Source organism: Paramormyrops kingsleyae, chromosome 3, assembly GCF_048594095.1.
Source record: "Paramormyrops kingsleyae isolate MSU_618 chromosome 3, PKINGS_0.4, whole genome shotgun sequence".
Classification (NCBI taxonomy): Eukaryota; Metazoa; Chordata; class Actinopteri; order Osteoglossiformes; family Mormyridae; genus Paramormyrops; species Paramormyrops kingsleyae.
This window is the reverse complement of record NC_132799.1, coordinates 17,889,812-17,911,527: the sequence shown is the minus strand read 5'-3', so window position 1 is coordinate 17,911,527 and position 21,716 is coordinate 17,889,812. Positions and strand designations below refer to the sequence as shown.

At 42.0% G+C, this 21,716-nt stretch overlaps 1 protein-coding gene across 2 annotated transcripts in view; it reads right to left on the bottom strand.

The window, feature by feature from the left end:
• wdr27 (WD repeat domain 27) overlaps nucleotides 1-21,716 on the bottom strand; it is an 87,432-nt gene that overhangs the window by 50,024 nt on the left and 15,692 nt on the right. For both annotated transcript variants that reach the window (XM_072709758.1, XM_023830256.2), the window contains exons 13-21: nucleotides 21,526-21,602; nucleotides 16,995-17,073; nucleotides 15,741-15,812; nucleotides 15,536-15,645; nucleotides 14,929-15,018; nucleotides 13,381-13,499; nucleotides 6,828-6,961; nucleotides 5,781-5,878; nucleotides 3,284-3,405 (exon numbers count right to left, since the gene is read on the bottom strand). In XM_072709758.1, the coding sequence (XP_072565859.1) occupies nucleotides 3,284-3,405; nucleotides 5,781-5,878; nucleotides 6,828-6,961; nucleotides 13,381-13,499; nucleotides 14,929-15,018; nucleotides 15,536-15,645; nucleotides 15,741-15,812; nucleotides 16,995-17,073; nucleotides 21,526-21,602 (901 nt within the window). The remainder of the gene's footprint in view (nucleotides 1-3,283; nucleotides 3,406-5,780; nucleotides 5,879-6,827; nucleotides 6,962-13,380; nucleotides 13,500-14,928; nucleotides 15,019-15,535; nucleotides 15,646-15,740; nucleotides 15,813-16,994; nucleotides 17,074-21,525; nucleotides 21,603-21,716) is intronic.

The following is a 21,716-nucleotide window of genomic DNA, read 5'->3' as shown; positions in this document are numbered from 1 at the left end:
ATTCCAGTCCCGTTAAGCAGCAGATAAAGACTACAGCAAAAATTAGGCCCACATTGTTTATGGTAATATTTGTTCAGCAGAAGCAACAAGTCAGCCAGAATCCCAGATGCAGCAGTGAAGGACTGCAATTATGTGGCCTTCCAGAATGTTCCAGTCTCACGCGCATTAGTCAAGGTGCAAGAAGTGACATTAATAGCTACTCAGGGGGAAATAACAAACGTAATAATACTATTCATGCGAATGATTTATATCATAAACTGATGTCATATTGTAGACTAGGGCTGGCCGATTAATCAATTTTTTATTTCAAATTATGATTTTGGCTTCCAACAATTATGAAAACAAAATAATTGATATTAAACGATCATTGTGTCGCATTTTGTTTTGCAATGATGCTCCCGTTTTGTCCCAATCCAGCGCACCCCTTTCCCAGACTTATTTACTTCTTTTAAAGTTCAGGGAAATCCACTGCTTTTTAGAAGTTCAATAAATGCATGATATTTCCAAAGTCAATGAGTAATTTTGTTAAAAAATCATGATATCAATATTGACCAAAATAATCGTGATTATGATTTTTGCCTTAAATGGAGCAGCCCTACTGCAGACCCTTTAAAAGTACGGCGAGTTACATGCACTTGGGTTCCATTTTAAAGCAAACCTCCATGGATTGGCATTTCCCTCTCTTGTTTGGCCCTACACTCCCACACCGGTTAAAGCAGGATGGCTGGCGTATCGCATGTCCATCAGTTTCCTGTTCCGCTTTGATGTGAATATAACAACCCCGCCCAGATAGTAGCTTGAGGCACACAGATAAGAGGCAGAGAGAAAGAACTATGCCCATATTACAGGCATGTCCTCATTGTTACAAGACACTATAAACACTATGCAGAAAGCAGACAGGGAGACGGTCCTGACTATAGTCCACAGTAGACAAGCCCCAAATATACTGAATTTTCACTGTAAATAAAGCCTATGGATAGAACTATGTAAATGATCTGAACCAAAAAAATCAGGCAAGACATGACATAAGCGTCTAGGGTTTTTCCTTTATCTTCCATGAAGTATCACCATGTGAGTTTACTCTTATCACTGGGCAGAAAGACATGGGGAAACACACCAGTGGTTTCTCTCTACGGGTGAGGTAGTGACATTGTGGAAAATGTGATGCTGAGCTTTTCAGTGGAAATTATTTCCCAGCAGGAAATGTGAACTTGGGCTCTGGTCCATTTCTTTTAGTTTTTAATTTTTCATTCTCATTTTATCTCCCCCTCTCCCCCTTCTGTTGCTGATCCTCCTCACATCCACATGTTCCCGGGTAGAAAGACGTGATATTGTGGAGAAGCTGAACTCAGAAAATAGGCTGGATGTTGGCAGGTTTCTGCTGCTGTCCCTGTTTCAGTCAGATCTTCACTAATCCCCTCTGATACTTTTGGGAGAATGACCGCATAATCTGTTTAGGAGATGGACTACTGTAATGGGCTGTGGAAAAAAAGGGTGTGCCCCACAACAGACCGAAGGATTTACTTTAATCACCAAATACCTCCCGAAAACAAACAAAGGAAGCATCATCTTTTCGACCCCCTTTATTATAATCTATGGGGTGGGTATACAAAGAGCAGTAAAGGAGGGAAAACAAGAAGATACCCCAGATTGGAATCTCCCCGTAGAGGATTTCTTTGGACTAAGTTGTAAAAGTTCTGGCCCAGGAGAACGGGCCCCATACAGAGGACCCTGTCTATTTTCCAGTGGTAAATTGATTCAAACTGCAGACACAATCTTGGGGAACTCTGAGACTTTCTGGGCAAGCAGAGAACTGCTTTCGACTTGAAAGGCTACAGAGAAACCACAACATGAACAGGAAATTTGTCTTTTACACTGAGAGGAGATTAATTTTCCTTTGTTCCATAGTGCCCTGTGTTACATACGAAGGAGCATCAAACAATGTGCAAATGCACAAATTGAAAAAAACTGACAATGTCACCCCCCCACCCCAAAAAAAAAAACCCACATGACTATTAATGTTAATAATTAGTATTAATAAACCAATTAGAGCAATGTAAAATCTACCCTTTATTGGATGCAGCAGCTAGAGCACAGGGTGAGTATCACACAGTATCTGGGTTCTTATGCTCCAGTGTTTCGAGAAGTCCATTTTCACTAAACTTTTTCTGATAGATGGGGGCACACTAGCCTCACATCTCCAAGAATGGGGGTTCGAATCCCACCTCTGCTCTTTGTGTATAGCATATGTATATGTTCTCCTTGTTCCTAATAGTGCATATGATTCCAGCAGCCAGGATAAAGGGTTGGAAGATGGATGTAACAATATATTTTCAGATGTTTTGTTTGCATACCAAACTGAATTTAATCAATCAGTAAAGCAAAATAAAATGTTGAGTTAAAAGATGAAAAGAGACGGCTAAGTCTTTTGAGGACACCACTGGATTTAATGGATGTGCATCATTTTACCTTTTCTGGAAGGATGCCACGATCAGGGAAATTTGGTGGATATATGCTTAAGCACAGGTGTCAAGGCTTTGAGCAAAATCCGTCATCACAGAGCTACAGGCCAACCCAGACCTCAACCCTGATACCTCCATTACAAAAGTACTTTACATTCTTGTTTTTCTTTCCAGTCTGATATAAATGGCAGAAGACCCTGCAAATCTATTGTTTTCCATAAAGCAGTTCCTGACTGACTATTTTTCCCAGCCCAACGAGCACCATCTGACAGGACTGGGTGGTGTTAAGGTACTAGAATACTTGTCTACACCTAAACTCCTAAACAATTTTACAAAACCACTTATTTGATGCAGGGCTGTGGTGAGGCTGGAGTCTATTCCAGAAAGCACAGAGCACGGAACATCCTGGAAGGCCACATACTTTCTTTGAACTGCAATAGGAAACCAGTGTACTCAGACTAAATCAATCAGGCCAGATAATGAAATCCACAGCCCCAGAGGTATGAGACCACAGTGATGCCCATGGAACCGTCATGCTGCCCCTCACCTTGGTATTTTACATCTTTTTTGAGGCTGATTTCTCATCTTTAGTTTGACAAGAACAAATATATTAGTGATTTCGACACTGGACTCCCCTCTTCTTCCCAGCTTCAAGCCCCCAATACCATGCCCCACATCCTTGGATTATCTTTAAACAAACAGCATCGCCTTTGTTCCCCCAAACAAAAAGGCCGTCTCCTAAGCAACATTTCTTACATCCCTTTATCTTGGAATGTTTGGCATGAGAGGAGCAGGAAAGAGTGAGTTCGGTGCAGCCTTACCTTGTTCTGTGCTACATGATGGACGGCTCTGGTGTGGGGGCCAGGTATGTGGGCGGAGGGGCGGCCCACGTTCAAGTCGAATACCTCCACGGAACGGTCGCAGCCTCCCACCAGCACTACATCTGAAATATCGACTAAGGAAAACTGGTTCACCACCTTTGTGCTACGATGTCAACGGTAAACAAAGGCTGCTAACATATATCAACCACCACTATTATTAAAACTATAAATATCACTGACACTTAAAAATGCTGATCATAGCTGTATTATAAATGGCGTGCTTCAGGTTTCTCACAGCAGTTGCGGTGCCATTTGAGGTTCTTCATTGTTGCTAGACCCTTCCATGGAGCTGGTATTGTTCAATTTTCACTTCAGTTGAAGCTGGCGGATCTGCCATGGTATCATTGGAGATCTTTCTGAATATGTGTTTTTATGTGCAATACTCAGTGGGGTAGGGGGCATGCTTGAAACATTAGCATTGCACAGGGATGTAAATCGATCCAGCGTGTGTGTGGTGGAAATGGCAATTTTCGGGCATAAGGTGATACGCTAAAATTTCCAGAGATGGAAAATGTATTGGGTTCCAGTCATTTAAACATAACAACCACCCCAAGTCCATCCTTTCCCCCCACCCCCCAAACCCATATATATTTTTGTCCCAAGACCCAAAATTTAGGGGCATATGCTTGTGGAATGATTTTAGACTGGTTGGAGACTGATGTTAACAGCACATTCAAGTAGACTAATTCATGTAGTCATCATAAATTACAGTGACTGACTGAATTTATGTACTTGTTTTTTTAATTCCCCAAGTCAATGAGTGACAGAATCTCCATTCAAGAAAAAATGTAAAAATTCTTGCTTATCCATCAAAGCAAACTATAAGCTACAGAACCCTACTACCTTCTACATCAATGATATACCCATCTCAAGCCTATCCCAGGGCATGAGACAGGGGGTACCCTAGATGGGAGCCAGTCTATTACACACACAAAACTCACTCATATGTTTTAGAGTCACAAATTCAAAGCACATGCTTTTGGACTACAGGAGGAAACCACTTGGAGGAAACCCACGGAGACCATGGACAGAACATAGAAAGAACATGGGGAGAACATGCAAATTCCTCGCAAAGCCTAGCTCTGGATATATGAAACCCCAGAGAGTTACCATTTAAAACCAATAACACTGCTTTGAACTACATGACCAGATACATGTATGTACACATTTACCCATCAAAGGGATGACCAATCACGTCAATAGTCAGACATAGCATGACCATATTGACCATAAATGGAAGCTGATTCATGCGTGCCTTTATAAATATATGCAAATTGAAGAGGTCATGTCTTAGCATGAGGCTGAACATAACCCAAAACACTTCCACCCACTCACTGACACGCTCCAACGTGAGAGACGTGTTTACCGCAAACACAGCAATGCACCAGAGACTATTATACCAGTCACGCAAGCAAAGCAGACCAGTGACCCGATGCGGGGAGTGGAAACTTGCAAATATCGAATTTCAATTTTCCACAACTGCCATAGCCAAGTTTCTTACCTCATGAGAGAACAGGCCCCACCAAACGAAGTGATAGGGTCCAGAAGATTTACTATAAAATAAATGTGCTGTGCATCTTAAACTAGGGTCAGAATGAAGACATTACTTAGAGTTAAGCACTCTGGATGAGTTGCAGCGAGGAACAGCAGCAACCCCACCAAGGAGACACCTGATCTTCTCATTCAGCAGAAAGACGTGAGAGGTATTAGTGTGATGTGACGGAGGAATCTTGGAAAGCACATCAAGTAAAAAAAAATAATAATAATAACCTGATAGCTCTGTCATCTTCTACTTTGCTGGGTTGCACGTGAAAGACAACAGACCTGTATCACCCTTATAATTATAATTCCAGCATTAGCAGTGCAGAATGTGGTGGCTGTCACTTCACAAGGCATTCCACAGACGGCCAAGTTTGCCTGGTGCACAGATAGCCTTGTTATTGAGTTCTAACGATAGATATCCAGATGAACATGATGAGACTTCTTCTGTACTGAAGAGTAAACATCTGAAATAAGAATGATGGCATGGTCTCATTCAAGCCAGACACAGAAATGGTTCTGTTGGTAGTCAAACTAACAGTGCAGTGTCTATAGATGTCTGTGACTAGCTTTTGCACTATGACCAGACAACATCTATGCAGCACTCAAACAAAGCAAGAGCCAGATGGCAGAAGCTGAACTGCTTAGAAACAAGAGAAACCGGCCTTGGTCCTGAGATATATTACAGCAAGCAATTCAAGTGTCTTGTCACAGATATTACATGATATTCTATTGAATCTTGGGAAGCTTAACCAGGAGCAGTTGAAGTACTTTTGTAGAGGGAGGTTTGGAACTTCCAGCTTAATGTAAGTTTTACTGTAACAACTAAAGGGAATCATTTCCAGAGAAGATTTTTGACATGTGGAGCAAATTGAGGCCACATTCAGCAGTAGGATACAGGAGAAAAACTCGTTCACAGCAGAAGCACAGGTTATGTCAGTCCCGGAGCTCATCTCAAGCTTTGCTGCCAATTTGACCAGATTCCTTTTATGGTACCTGATTCGGGCACAATGTTTGGCGTTAGTGAAGAAAGGGATAAGGACTAGATATGAATTAAAATGGTTACAAAATGCAAATGAAAACAGAAAAAATACCACACAAAACAACAGAAAGTAAGTGCTGATGTAAAATGGATCCAGTACAGCTGATCCTTCACCCCCTGCGACACCTGGCAGGGGGACTGTTTTCCTGATCACAAGAACTGGACTGCATGCCCCCCTCCTGAAGACAAATCACCAACTAAACTACTTCCCCATGGTAGCCCGCTCACTTTCCAGGCTAAAGCCATGCCATTAATTGATGGCTGTGCCTCTTCACGACTAATGGGGGAGGGGTGTTTTCACAATTACTGGAGTCCATCTGGAAGCAGTTGCTCAAAGGGACAACCTTAAGCCTGCAGCTTCAGTTACCCAAGCTCCAGTCAAGATCCTCACCTACTAGTGATCAAGGTGCGGGTCGTTGAAAGACGTCAGAATGTCATTGCTCCTGTTACTTTTTTTCCTTTCAGGAAAACATAGTGAGCTCTGGCGAGCCAGCAGTGGCCCTCTCCACCATGGTGGTCTTCTAAAAGGACTTTTACACTGCGAGCTGGAAACAGCGGCCGCTTTGTTTGTCCATTCATAAACCAGAGCGGTGAGCGGAACATCTTGTATAACCACAGCAGTATTCATATTTGCCCCCCAGGAATTTGCACATAGTGCAGTTTATATTATACCAGGAAATTATTCAGAATTATATTTTTACCCTCTCACTGAGTTTATAAGACAGAAGAAACCATCTCTAACTAAACAAGCCCTTTAAAACACTTGTGGAGTTTTATGCAAATTCATTTTCACTTGATCATTTGAGCATAATTATTAGACCTAAAAAAGGCACATGAACATTATTTAAAAAACAATACAAGTATTTGAGACTTTAGTAGAGAAAGATCACAGCTGGTAGGTACCTTCTGATGTCATCACGGGCTACATCCAGGTGATAAAGGTATAGATGCAAGGTGGGGCCTGAAGCCAGGAGGAGGAACTTGTCCAGGTAGAAGAACTGAGCAGACCTGACTGGCTTGGGAAATCTGTCCCTGCCCTGAAAGATGATGAGAAATGAATGGTGGCATTGGACTCATGAAGAACAGTGGTGAAGAACATGTGTAGCACAGGCATCAACAGTTTTTCGGTACGTCTCCTGACAGAGGGAAAAAGTAGTTTGTAACACCTAATATTAGAAACCAGCATTTCAAATCTGTAATCACTGGTTTCTCCAAAAGTTCCTAAAAGGACATATAAGATGAAAAGCTTTCCATATTTTGTCTATGACATAACCTTTGATGACTTAATTTGTGAATAGACATCTGAATGTGGGCAGGGCCAATTTGCAAACGCTAGCACGCTAATTCCACAATTTCCATGTGGAAAATAGGGCTCATGAAAGATAATACTCTGGCACGGTTTTAATCATTGCCATCGGCCTTATAAAAGCTACAGGTTAGGTGGTCATGGTTGTGGAGCTGAAGGGGGTAGCTCCAGGCTCTCGCGCCACAGCGCGTTGCACAGTCACGCGGCCGTAATAGGACATATCAGATGTACGCGCCAGTGAGCTGACCTGCAGAAGGCTGGTTTGGAGCGGCACGCGGCGAGCCTATTTCTCAAATTGCCTGTGAGGGAGCTTGGTTTAAAATAAGGAAACTGTATTTTCTTTTCCTTTACTCCTTTCTGTTTTGCCTTAAGGACTGCCACAACCCAGAAGTCTCGTTCATACGAAAACTGATACTTCAATGTAAAGCAATGGTTGTTAGTGCTGGCAGAAGACAGTCATCCACCTTGGCTGGAAAACCAGAGGGAGAGAATGGCTTCACTGAAAACCAGCAAGGAAGGGGGTAAACCTCCCCTGGTCTGAGCTACTGGATAACATACAGACTAACAGGCTGCTGCCATTGTGGTCTGTAACTATGGGATGTCTCCATCATTGAATACCAGGCTGAAAGAGTGTTTTTAAAAGACTTTCTACAAAGAAACAGATCTTACAAAACTTACCATAAGGAGACATCTTTGTATTGCTTTTCTGAATATTCCTGCGTGTTTTTCTGCAGCTTAAAATTGCTTTTGCCATTTAAAACTTACACAGAGTACAGTGGAGTGGCTATTGGGAGCAGCGCAGTATTTCTCTGTGGGCCGGTAACGTTTCCAGGCTGGTCCAGCTGCACACCCTTTTAAATTTTCATTCTCAGAAATAAACACATATAGTAAATCAATGAAAAGATGGCCCCATCCCAAGTGGTAGGACCCAGCTTCATGGATATGTATCCATCGCTGAGCAAAGGTGGCGGCCCCCTTCCTAAAGTAAAAAAGAAATTGATTGAATGGTACAAACCTGCTTTGCGTGATACTAAACTGTACGGATGGGCAATACCACTGATTTTCTTTTCAATTTGAGCCAAAGTTGATATCGCCGATATTGATCTCAGTACCAATCTCGATACTGATATTCAGTGCCGACTTAACCCTAACAATTACACAAACAATTTTTGCTAAGCCAGGGGGATGCTAGCAGATTGATTTACCAAGTGTTTGGACCCCTTACCCTTTCTTCCCCTTATGGGCAGCCCCGCCCACTAGTAGTTGATGTCATGCTCCCTGTAATAATACGAACATTTAAATTATCAGGCAAAAATGGATACTTTTACGCTAGAACTGATTTTCAAAATGAAAACATTTCATATGGAAAGACTTGATATTTTAGTATCGATCCCCATATTCTTATTAAACTGCATTTTGTGACGGACGGCAAGCTGAAAAGAACAGAGAACGGTGATGCTGAGAAGGCAAGGATAAGGCAAGAAAAACGGCGGCAAAGAAGGACGCAGCGAAATGTGTGAAAATTTCAGCTATATTTAGAACAGGTAAGTAAAGTTGTAGTCTACTAACTATGCAACACTGCCTTGGGTCACGACTTCAGTAGCAGTAGGTGAGAGCAAAATAGCCAGCTGGCGAGCACATGTGATTGGCCCTACAATATGTCATATAGCCTAAAATGCCCTGGATTTGTAGTGTTATTAACATGCTGTTCCTAACCAAAAAAAACATGTCTCATTCCAAAGCTGACATTGATGCAAAATCACGTCTACAAAAAATGACGTCTTTGGACGTCTTTGGACATTGGAGGTCTTTAAAGAGGTAACAGAGACCAGTGACTTGCTAAGGAGGCTACTCTTATTTGAAGTAGGCATAATCTTTGTTTGGTATTATCAAGTTTTCAGGCAGCACAATATCACTACTGATTATCATTTTAGTAAGCACAATTTCAGTTGATTTAGAAATCGTGTAACTTCCAGGGGAGGACTTATCATACGGCAAGGGTAGACAGCCACCTGGGGCGCCGAAAAACTAGAGGCTTCGTTAAGATAGAATTTCCAGAAATTACATTTATGGATATACGATTCATTATATGGACAAGTAATGGGACACACCTCTTAATCATTGAATTCAGGTGTATCATTCAGACCCATTGCCACAGGTATATATAATCAAGCACCTAGCCATGCAGTCAGGTTTAAAAACATTAGTGAAAGAATAGGTCGTTTTGAAGAGCTCAGTTAATTGAACTGCAGAGTTCCAAACCTCCTCTTAAATTAACCCCAGCACAAAAAAAACTGTGCACCGGGTGCTTCATGGAATGGGCTTCCATGGCTGAGCAGCTGCATGCAAGCCTCGCATCACCAAGCACAATGCCAAGCGTTGGATGGAGTGGTGTAGAGCGCGCCACCACTGCACTCTGGAAATGTGTTCTGTAGAGTGATGAATCACACTTCTCTCTCTGGCAGCCTGATGGATGAGTATGGGGTTGGTGGATGCCAGGAGAACATTGCCTGCCTGACTGTTTTGTGCCATCTGTAAAGTTTGGTGGAGGAGGGATGGGGTTGTTTTTCAGGGGATGGGCTAGGCCCTTTTGTTCCAGTGGAGAGAACAGTTAATGCTTCAGGATACCAAGACTTTTTGAACAATTCTATGCTTCCAACTTTGTGTGAACAGTTTGGGGAAGGCCATTTTTGCTTGCAGCATGACCGTGCCTCACTGGCCAAAGCAAGGTCCATAAAGAAACGGTTGGATGAGACACACTCCAAAATCTTCTGGAACGCCTTCCAAGAAGAGGGGCAGCCATAATAGTTGCACAGGGGGACCAGCTCCATATAGATGCCTATGTCAGAAATACGTTATATTGCCAAAAGTATTGGGACACCCCTCCAAATAATTGAATTCAGGTGTCCCAATCACTTCCATAGCCACAGGTGCATAAAATCAAGCACATAGACATACAGACTGTTTCTACAAACATTTGTGAAAGAATGGGTCACTCTCAGGAGCTCAGTGAATTCAAGCTCGGTACAGTGATAGGATGCCACCTGTGCAATAAGTCCATTTGTGAAATTTCCTCACTACTATATGTTCCACAGTCAACTGTTAGTGGTATTATAACAAAGTGGAAGCAATTGGGAACAACAGCAACTCAGCCACGAAGTGGTAGGCCACGTAAAATCACAGAGCGGGGACAACACATGCTGAGGCGCACAGTGTGCAGAAGTCTCCAACTGTATGCAGTGTCAATAGCTACAGACCTCCAAACTGGCCTTCAGATTATCTCAAGAACAGTGCATAGAGAACTTTGATACTATCTCGCTAGAGTGGTTGACAAATTGTGAACAGAAGTGGAGAGAACACAATTAAATGACATATGCGAAAAATTCAGGAATAAGCTTAGCCTCAGGGCAGAGTAAGGTATAGGCCATCCCAGGATCAGTTAAACTTCTTAGTTTTCGTCAAAGGATCTACTGGCGCAATCCCCACCTCTCCCAATCAGCACATTTTGCTGACAGCACTCCTAACCCTACCTTCATTGGTAAGTTTTGCCGCTGGCACCCTGTGCTTTGATTAGCATATTATTGATGTTCCATAGTTTTTTTTAAATACCCTCTCTTTTCTGCTTCAGCCCCAAAACATAGCTCAAATGGCCCACTTAGGGGCCCCCCTACCCATGTCAGCCTAGGACCCCCAGAGCAGTTATCCGCCCCTGGTAATTGCATGCAGTTGGATACTCTTTCTGAAAGTGTCCATTAACAGTTTTAGCAGTTTGCTAATATGAATCTTTGGCTTGTGTTTAGTGTGTTTTCTGAAACTAGAATAAATGATCAGCTTATTTTATTGTGTTGCCACTATGGCGGATCCACCTCCCCAGGGCTGAAAGTCCCACTTCACCCCAGAACTCCAGTCATTTAAAATGACTCCAGTTTGTATTAAATGCTGGCTAAATAAATACTGTAAATAATGTGGATGATAAGTATCTCACAAAAGTGAGTACACCCCTCACATTTTTGTAAATATTTTATTATATCTTTTCTTGGGACAAAACTGGAGATATGACACTTTGATACAATGTAAAGAAGCCAGTGTACAGCTTGTATAACAGTGTAAATTTGCTGTCCCCTCAAAATAACTAAACACACTGCCATTGATGTCTAAACCGCTGGCAACAGAAGTGAGTACACCGCTAAGCGAAAATGTCCAAATTGTGCCCAAAGTGTCAATATTTTGTGTGGCCTCCATTATTTTCCAGCACTGCCTTAACTCTCTTGTGCCAGGTTGCCACTGGAATCCTCTTCCACTCCCCCATGATGACATCACGCAGCTGGTGGATGTTAGAGACCTTGCGCTCCGTCACCTTCCGTTTGAGGATGCCCCACAGATGCTCAATAGGGTTTAGGTCTGGATACGTGCTTGGCCAGTCCAACACCTTTACCCTCAGTTTCTTTAACAAGGCAGTGGTTGTCTTGGAGTTGTTTGGGGTCGTTGTCATGTTGGGATACTGCCCTATAGCCCAGTTTCCGAAGGGAGGGGATCATGTTCTGCTTCAGTATGTCACAGTACATGTTGCCATTCAAGGTTCCCACAATGCACTGTAGCTCCCCAGTGCCGGCAGCAGTCATGCAGCCCCAAACCATGACACTCCCACCACCATGCTTGACTGTAGGCAAGACACATTTCTCTTTGTACTCCTCACCTGGTTGCCGCCACACATCCTTGACACCATCTGAACCAATTGAGTTTATCTTGGTCTCCTCAGACCACAGGACATGGTTCCAGTAATACATGTTCTTAGTCTGCTTGTCTTCAGCACACTGTTTGCGGGCTTTCTTGTGCATCATCTTTAGAAGAGGCTTCCTTCTGGGACGACAGCCATGCAGACCAGTTTGATGCAGCACTGACAGGCTGACCTCCCACCCCATCGACCTCTGCAGCACTCATACGTCTGGCAGCACTCATATGTCTGTTTTCAAAAGAAAACCTCTGGATATGACACTGAGCACGTGCACGCAGCTTCTTTGGTCGACCATGGCGAGGCCGGTTCTGAGTGGAACCTGTCCTCTTAAACCGCTGTATGGTCTTGGCCCCCGTGCTGCAGCTCAGTTTCAGGGTGTTCGCAATCTTCTTATAGCCTAGGCCATCTTTATGTAGAGCAACTTTTCCTTTCCCATGAGGTGCCATGTTGAACTTCCAGTGACCAGTATGAGAGAGTGTGAGAGCGATAATACCAAGTTTAACACACCTGCTCCCCATTCACACCTGAGACCTTGTAATACTAATAAGTCACATGACACCGGGGAGGGAAAATGGCTAATTGGGCACAATTTGGACATTTTCACTTAGGAATGTACTCACTTCTGTTGCCAGCGGTTTAGACATCAATGGCAGTGTGTTTAGTTATTTTGAGGGGACAGCAAATTTACACTGTTATACAAGCTGTACACTGGCTTCTTTACATTGTATCAAAGTGTCATATCTCCAGTTTTGTCCCATGAAAAGATATAGTAAAATATTTTCAAAAATGTGAGGGGTGTACTCACTTTTGTGAGATACTATATATATTCAGTGTCTATTTATATTATTGTATAATAATTGTTTAATAATAATTTGAGTATACAATCAGCCCGCTATATTCACGGGTCCCTCATCTCCAGATTCAACCAACCACAAATAGACAATATAAAAAAAATCCAGAAAGTTACAAAAAGCAAAACCTGAATTGGCAGTGCGCCAAGCAATACGCTGATTCCACGTAAATTGAGAAACTTTTTATAAGTATATTATCTATATGTACTATGATGTAGAGGCTATTTTTGCTTGTCATTATTCCCTAAACAATACAGTATAACAGCTATTCACATAGCATTTGCATTGTCAGAGGTATAAGTAATCTAGAGATGATCTAAAGTATACAGTACAAGTGGATGTGTGTAGTTTATGTGCAAACACTACGCCATTTTACATAATGGACTGGCATATCTGTGGATTATGGTATCAGAAGGGGTGCTGGATCCAATCCCCCACAGATACCGAGGGGCAGCTGTATGCGTTTTTTGGTGTTATTCTCTTGACATGGCTGTGATAATATGGCAGAGGTCCCCTACCCAAACATACCATGACGAGAGCAGGTTCCCCTGTCCCCAAACATACCATGATGAGAGCAGGTTCTCCTGTCCCCAATGGCCAAATCCGGAGGCTGTGGTCCTCGGCCGCAGTCAGGAACCACTTCCGGCTGTGACTCCATCCCACGGTCACTGCCCCAGCATGGCCTGCAGACAGGACACCAGAGAGGAGGAAGTGGGGCTTAAAGGCAGGCTGCTCTGTTCCAGGACAGCCGGACTTTGTGATGAACCTCACCTTTGCTGTGTGACTAACTCCAGCTCAGACAGCTGTGCTTTCCCTCAACACCCTGGTCACAAAGCTACAATCTTCATTACCACTAAGATGGACAAACATCACAAACACAGCTACCATCCACTTTTTATTCTCCATTGGTTTCTGCGGTTGTCACAGTGACAATTGTTATGGTGCAGTTTCTCAGACCTGAAAAGGAAGCAATTCGTTTGTCCTGTCTAGATGATGACATCACATGGTCAACTGATCTAAACCAGACCTAATGAAGTATGACTGGAGGTGTCTATGAAGCTCTCTTATATGGAACCGGAGAGATAACAAAATTTTTATGTGAACTGTAAGACACTGTTCAGAAAAACCTCAAACCACTGGGCCTTGTCAGCCACAGTGAGGTAGGAGGAAAAGCCTGTGTGACCTGTGGGCCTTCCTCACACTAATACTGCCCTCTAGTGGGAACCTCAATTACATAGCAATCTGTTCCTTGGTGCGGTTCCTGCGGTGTTGCCTCAGTGACAGATGGAATAAGGTATGCTACTTTATTTGAATGCTAATTTTGCATTTGGAGTTTGGGTTGACCACGTATGTTCACCATGCTGAATGTTTGTTTTTAAGTGGTGTTTTTAAACCTAGTCACTAAGCAAGAAAACAAGAATCCTGTGTTCTGACTGCAGACAAGGTCTTCAACCAGCACATTTCCCTCCAAATGAGAGTGCCCAGGAACAATACAATGAATATAATAACTGAGTATGTGGAAAAAGGGGTTTAAACTTTAAAAGGTGCCAGAACATCAGCCTTCTGAAAAACCTTATCAGAAACTGTACATCTGAATAAACATAAAGCACACCATATCTAATAACCCCCCCCCCCCCAAAGTCCATGGAATGGAACAACATATTGTCTAGCAGCATAACAGAGGAGATATTAGGGTTCAAATGATCAGTTTCCATGTGAACTAGACGCTAAATCTACAGACTTAATGTATTATTATGCTAAAAAATGGCATGTTCAAAAACCAAGATGGGAGACCCAAAAGAACAATACATGGTACTTCAACAGAAAGGCCTACTGTTTTAGCCTGAAGGAGAAGTTGTGGTTCAGACCTTCTACACCACCGACGATGCGTGAACCTTAAAACTGCCCTCGGTCTTCCACAGAGGGAAAAACAACACTTCTGATATTGTTACTGCAGAAACCGAAGACCTTCCAGCCCGACAATTCATTATAATCCAGGGCTGTTTTGTGGAAACCTTTTTAGGTTCACAGAGATTACATGAAAAAAGAAAAGAAGCCCCCAGAAAATAAGCAAATAAGACTGGGTGAAGTTTAATCACGTCTGTTTACTACCTGAACAGATAGCTGGGGTGCCAGTGAGAGAGGATTTGTACACCAACGCTGATCCATCTCCAAGACCACACAGGATCTGCTTTCCATCTCCTGGACAAGAAAGGAAGAGACAAAAACATCCACACAGTTGCCTGTTCGTTAGAAATTAACCGTTTCTAGATCAATAAAACCAATCTTTTACCAAGCATGCTAAAATGAAAAACTCACATATACAGCATGAATAGTCTGTAAAATGTAACCAACTCAAACCTATTCTCCTCCTTCTGGCTGTAGTTTCAGACATGTATATTCATCAAGTGCTAGCTTAAGTTAGGCCCAACTGGGCACGTGGCTGCATAGCAACCAAGACAGAATCCACGCTGCTTTACAAGGAGTACCATGTTAAATCCAAGTATAAATTCCAAAATGAATCCAGACCAAAACAGTTATTCTTGAGAGTTTTGGGGCAGCTGACGGTGCTGACAAACCTGCAAAATATGCCCTTTGTTAACTCTGTTGCCTTCCTGAACCCACTTCAGCCTACTGTGCAAAGTCAGGTTTGGACGATGCAATGGGTGTTTGTGAATCTGAGGATACCACGGTCACTAAGAGTGCGTGTTTCACACACCTGAATATTGAAGACTGTGGATGGCTGTGGGTCTCCCACCTGTACTCAGGTGAGTGTGCAATATGCTCGGTGGAGCAGTGTCCACTGGATACTCAGCAAAAAGGCATCTACTGAGACAAGGGCACAACACTGTTAGCCACTGATTATTATTAACATGACTGCAACAATCTTCTGGTCAGACAGAACTCCACAGAAGGGTCCATACTTCCTTTGGCTGGTCTTCTGAGGCCCAGGACTCTTCTTCTGTGCATTGGTCTTGGGGCTGAACATGACCATCCTAAAACATTGCAAGTATGAGATTCCCTACAGGACAAATCCTTAGGCTACTGGTACTTGCTGCTAACCTTTTGTTTTACAATACAGCATGCTCATGCGTCATCTGCTAGAGCCAACCAAAAAATCCCTTAAGGACAACCTGATATGCACCAAGTAGGCATTAGTCAGAACCAAACACAAGTCCACTATATTCAGGCACACAAACTTCAGAGTAATACCACGAGATCCTCCTGCTCACGATCTACAAGAGCAGGCCTGGTTCAGAGGGGGTACCCTTCACTAATTTAAGACAGTTTTCCATCTATGTAACACTGCATGGTCACGCACACAAAAAATGTAAGCAATCATTGGGGAAATATGTAAATCTCTTTTGCGAAATGATTTCAGCTATTCATCTGTTTTCCCAAACTCAACAAAGCAGAACAGCACTGAGAGTACTGAGTGATCTTATGATGCAAAATGTTACCTTCTCTCATTTTTTAAAATAAATGTGCAAAACAAAATTGCACTTCCTCAGTCCTTCACAAAAAAAGATCTCTGTAGCTGACAACAACAGGAAAGGCAACACAATTGCTGGTCAATTCTATATTTAAACCTCTTATTAGATATTATAGCATATCTTACTTGTGTTTAAAACATCTAGATAAGAAGTGGTCAGTCTGGCATGGGCACTTTGACTTGTGCTACCTGTTTTTCCCATGTTACCAATGTCCTGGAGGAGTAATGATTCAGGCCTCAATTTTTGAGCCAAGGGTCGATTCATACTTTTTGGGGGGGGTGATTATATAAGGCATGATCACTTAATCCTGATTGGACCAAAATAGTAATGTGACACACAGTTGGAAGACAATAAAATAGGCATAATGTGTAAAATTTACAAAATGTACAGCTTGTCCTAACTTGAAATAGAATAATTCAGTGATTTGCATATGTTACAGTCTTAATTGTGGAATGACAAATGAGTTCTGTAACATTAGTAATACAGCGGCGGAGAGTTGGAGGGGTTAATATCATGGTTCCATCTTCCAAGATCGTGAATGTTAGTATGATCTTAGTTTCAGAACCCTTACACCACTACAATATCCCTTTCAGTTAATTGGCCCACAGAAATTCAACTCATCACATAGCATTTGAGAGCATGAAGAGCAAAAGGCCATGAAAAGCATGCATGCCGAGAACCCACCGAGGAGCCATCCCATATCCTGATGACTTTATCTGGGAGTGGAAGACCAGGGCCTGGTCCTTCACCCCACCTCTGGAATCTGAAGCAGAGAGAGAGAGAGAGAACATCAAATGTTCCTCTACACAATGCATCTCTAAAGTTCATGCGCAGATCAGTCTAACTGTTATTGTTACTTGTATAAATATTATTACATTGTTGTTCCTATTATTGTACTTGAATAAAAAGCTGGAGAAAAAAAAAGTACATAGAACCAGTCACACAATCTCAAAGGGGATTCAGTTATACACCATAGTAAAGATGACCTTAAGAACAGAAGGACGTGATGGTAGAAGGAGATAGCAAATAATAACTAAAATTTCTGCTCCACTGTAAGTTTTTGTGTTTGTAAATGAGCAATGTGATCAATCCCTCAATTTAAATTTGTATTATTTTGTTCCTTATTTAACATAAACCTCCACTTGAAACCAGAACAGAGCTGAACATGTAACTGTAGTTCTTGAGGTCACCAGTGAAGATGGAACACCCATTGTGTGCTTGCTTGTCTAGTGAAGATGGTAGTGATCTACACCTTTGGTGCTGAGGTCAGGCCTATGGTCTGTGTGGCAGAAGGACATACAGTACATGAGGCTCAGCATATTCCGAGGGATTTCGGCTTTGTCCGACCATATCCTTACTAGAATGAGATCACTTTTTCCTAATCCCTCAAAAAGTGAGTGTGGTTTCCCAAAAAGTATTTCTTCATCCCATTATAGCCAACTGAATGTCCATAGCTTTTAATAAAAAATAGTCAATAGATAATATGTTTAAATATAAGATGCTGAAGGTCCGATTGTTACCATGAGAAACAACATCAGAAAATCCAGTGGCCAACACTACAAGCTGTGCCTAGCAAAGCTGAACAGCACAATCCACCCATTCATCTAACAGCTTATTCAATAAAGGACCACAATCTACATACTTCTGGAAACAGTGGAATATTCTGGACCAGTGTTTCCCCAATATTATTACAAATATCACAAGAGTAAGAACAAAACTGAAATTCATACATACTGAAATTCCTCAAAATATTTCATTAGTACAAATGTGAGAGCAGAGGTTAATATTTCATTACTTCACTAACTGTGACAATAGAGATGCGTCATGGACATCAGATTTCTTATTTCAAGCTTTTTTACTTAACCTGCATCAGCACTGAAATGGCACTGTGATTGTTATTTCAGGATGAACAACTAGGTAGGATCCACTATTAATTTTGTTGATATAAACTACGACAAAAAAATTACTTGTCAACGACATTTTTTTCTGTGAAAAATTAAATACAAATTTAATTAAATAAAAAAGATACTTTTTATTTTTGGTCTGTTGGATAAAACCCCATTTGTTTGCCCCATATCATGCTCCTGCATCCTTCGTCCCTAATTGCATGACAGTCTGATACTTGATAACGTTTTTTGCAAGAGGACACTTATTGTGTTAATATGCAATTATTTTGTTTGAAACTAAATTCAGATTTTATGTATACTTTATTTAATGACAAAGTTCATATAAAGCCATTTTATAATTGCAGAGAATTATAGTGTTTGCAGTACAACAGTTAAATCTAAGTCCGTAAAGACTGCATCTTTAAACCTAATGGCCTGCTATAATGACAGTTTACAAATGTGCCCTTCGGGAATCTAGCAGATAGAGGTAGAATAATCTGCGTACGCGTGTGTGTACATGCATGTGTAGACTATGAGCAAATCTTTTAGTTTCATTGACTGGATGCAGAGTAGATTTAGTCGACTAAATCTACTTTAGATGATAAATTCCTGTAATTTTCACCAACTAAAACAAGACTAAAACAAAACAAAAAAAAATCAGACGACTCAAATATGATTAAAATTAAGTCTAAAACTAAATCAAAATATGCTGTCAAAATTAACACTGGTAGGATCCAAGAAAAAAAAATCTTTGCTTTTATAGAAGTTAACATAATGTGACACAAAACAACTGTCTTCCTGTGTGTGAGCGATTCTGAGGCACAGCGAGAGTATGGAAATTAGGAAAAGAGTAGTGGCTCAGAACTTGCAACTATGCCTGTAGAAAATTTTGTGGAAATCCTGGCTTTCGGGGACCCATGGGACATGGGATTGGAGGATGGTACAGAGCAGTTTTGCTGGGACCCTCGAGATGCGTCAGGTAGGCAAACCAAGCTACTGTCAAAAACAACTGTCTGGCCCCACAAAAAGGCCAACTCAAAAACTCACCAAGCTGGGACCATATCTACCCCCTTAACACATATACAGGCAGCATGCAAAATTCTTCATACTATTATTTACAGGTAAATAAAGTGGTGGAAAGAAAGGCAGGACTACTAAGCCGCTCCTTGTTTTTAGACTGATATGGTGAGAAACAGATCTGGACACAGGGGTGGGCAGCAGAGGGCCAAAGTGCTTAGTTTGGCATAATGTGACCTTTCACAGGAGCTAGAAAAAGGTTATGGTTTCCTGTGTCAAATTATAATAGTGGCCCCAGTCATTCTAAAATAAATATTGTGTTTATCAGTGACACGGGACGCCAGCAGAGAACCAGAACAGCTGGCTGGACCATGTTAAACAACCAACCTCCAGGACCTTTCAGAGTTCTGGAGCTATTCTACTTGGACAGTTCACCATTTTATTCAATTGTAGTCTGGCTCCATATATTGCTCTCACTTAGGAGAAGGGTACTGTTTCAATCCAGCTTCGGCTGGCAAGGGACGAATTCACAGCAGGGGTTGTCTGCTCTCCCCAGAGCCCAGCGGTGCTGCACTGAGCCTGAGAAGCTACATTTCCTCTCAGGATTACCACTGGCTGACCCCTCTTTCACTCTGGGTGGTTATGCAACAAAATCAACGGTATAAACAGTCATGAAACAACCTTAAGAATTATGACCTCCCCCCGCAAATAAAACCCATCGATAAATGCTCCCCACAATGTAATAACTTACATGTACAATGTAATAACACACACACACCTATGGCAGACACTGGGCCTACATTTTGACCGGAGTATAAAGAAACTGAATGGGCAATCTATCCAGGTCCAATCATTTATAACCTGCCCTGTTTTCATTATGATCCATAAATAGAAGATGCTGAGAACAGAGCAAAAAGGGAGAAAAGGGATCTGAGAGGTAGATACTTGTGGTTCTTGGCATTAGGCTAAAGTCACGCACCAGATGCTGTCATTCCCTAAAGGATCCAGGCCCCCCCACGAGCTCTCTCCTTCCCACCTGGCATTAACAGCACGTCTCTAAGTAGCTGTAATAGTCGCATGCTAACCACCGTCTGAGCTACTGTCTCCTGCGAAGCCATCTGAGGCGGCCAGGGTGTAATGACAGAACAAATTCCACTCACACACAGGCCTGCTACACAGTTCCAAGGTCATTCTCTCACACTGCACCAGCAACCAGACACTATGAAAGAAGGCCCCGTTGAACACAAGAGCTAGAAACCCAGAGATGTCTTCCAGTGTCATTGAGGGAATCTTTTCATCTCAGGTTATACCCAAGGAGCCATTCATCTGAATCTTTAAACGCCATCTAACTGGAGTACAAACCTCCCTCTTGCATTTACTATGTTGTTAGAGTACAGTTTGTTTTTCCTCAAGGACCATAAATTGTGTTCTTGGCAGATGCACTACAAGTATTAATCTTGTAGGTATCATCAAGCAGACACTTAAAGTTCCATGATAAACTGTGTATTACCCAAATAATTATTTAAAGGGAGGAACCAAAAGAAACAGAGTTAAGTTCAGGAAAAAAAAATCAGACACCCTGTTGTGTTTAAGGACCAGGTTAAGAACAGAGTGGTCTGAAGCTTGGGAGCAGGGTTCTCAGCTGGAGCTCAGTAGACAGGCCTCAGCAATCCAGCTACAAACCTAACTGACTAAGATTCTGGAAAATCCTTTAAAACGTGATTTTCCCATTCTCTCACTTAAAGAATCATTGTTTTAGAAGGTTAGGGATGATGCACAGCAACCTTTATGAATATGAATAGCCAATACTCAAGCTTTTCAGGTGATTAGAAAAGAAATTAAGTTCATTTCAGAGATTAATCAGGTCACCAGGGGTAGCACTCTATTTATTAATTGAAACCTTGATTTAGCTTTTCGTCTTTTTTGGTATGTGGTCTCTTTCACTGTACTATATCTTTAACATGTGTTCAGTCCCCTACTGACCCACCAAATTAACGCCATTTTTAAATACTTTTTTTTCCCCACCTATCCGACCCAACACCTGGAATATGACACAACAGGGTGGTGCGGCTCGAAATGGTGTCAGCACTCTGCAAGAGAAAGATGTCCACAAGCTTGGCCAGGCAATGTGCCACGTTCGAGTTTCTAATGACATACCGTACTCAGAAAAGACCTTAAACCACAAGCTCAGACAATAACATCATGAACGATAATCGCAACCAACAACCATTAAGTCAACATTATTCAGATAAATCTTTCTTAGGTTAGCCACAACAGCATTGCGTGACTTTGCCTTATATAACGTTATTAACCTGTCCTTCTGCGAGGCTTGCAAGCATCCTTTCCGGGCAGCTCTGCGTTTAAGGGAGACTCCGGCATTGGACGGGCACTGTATAAAGAAAAACATACATTCTTTCATCAGAAACACATCGCTCAACTTTCCACCATTACAGCTGTGCTATAATTGATGACTCAAAAATAAGAATAATAAAGCTGGAATTGG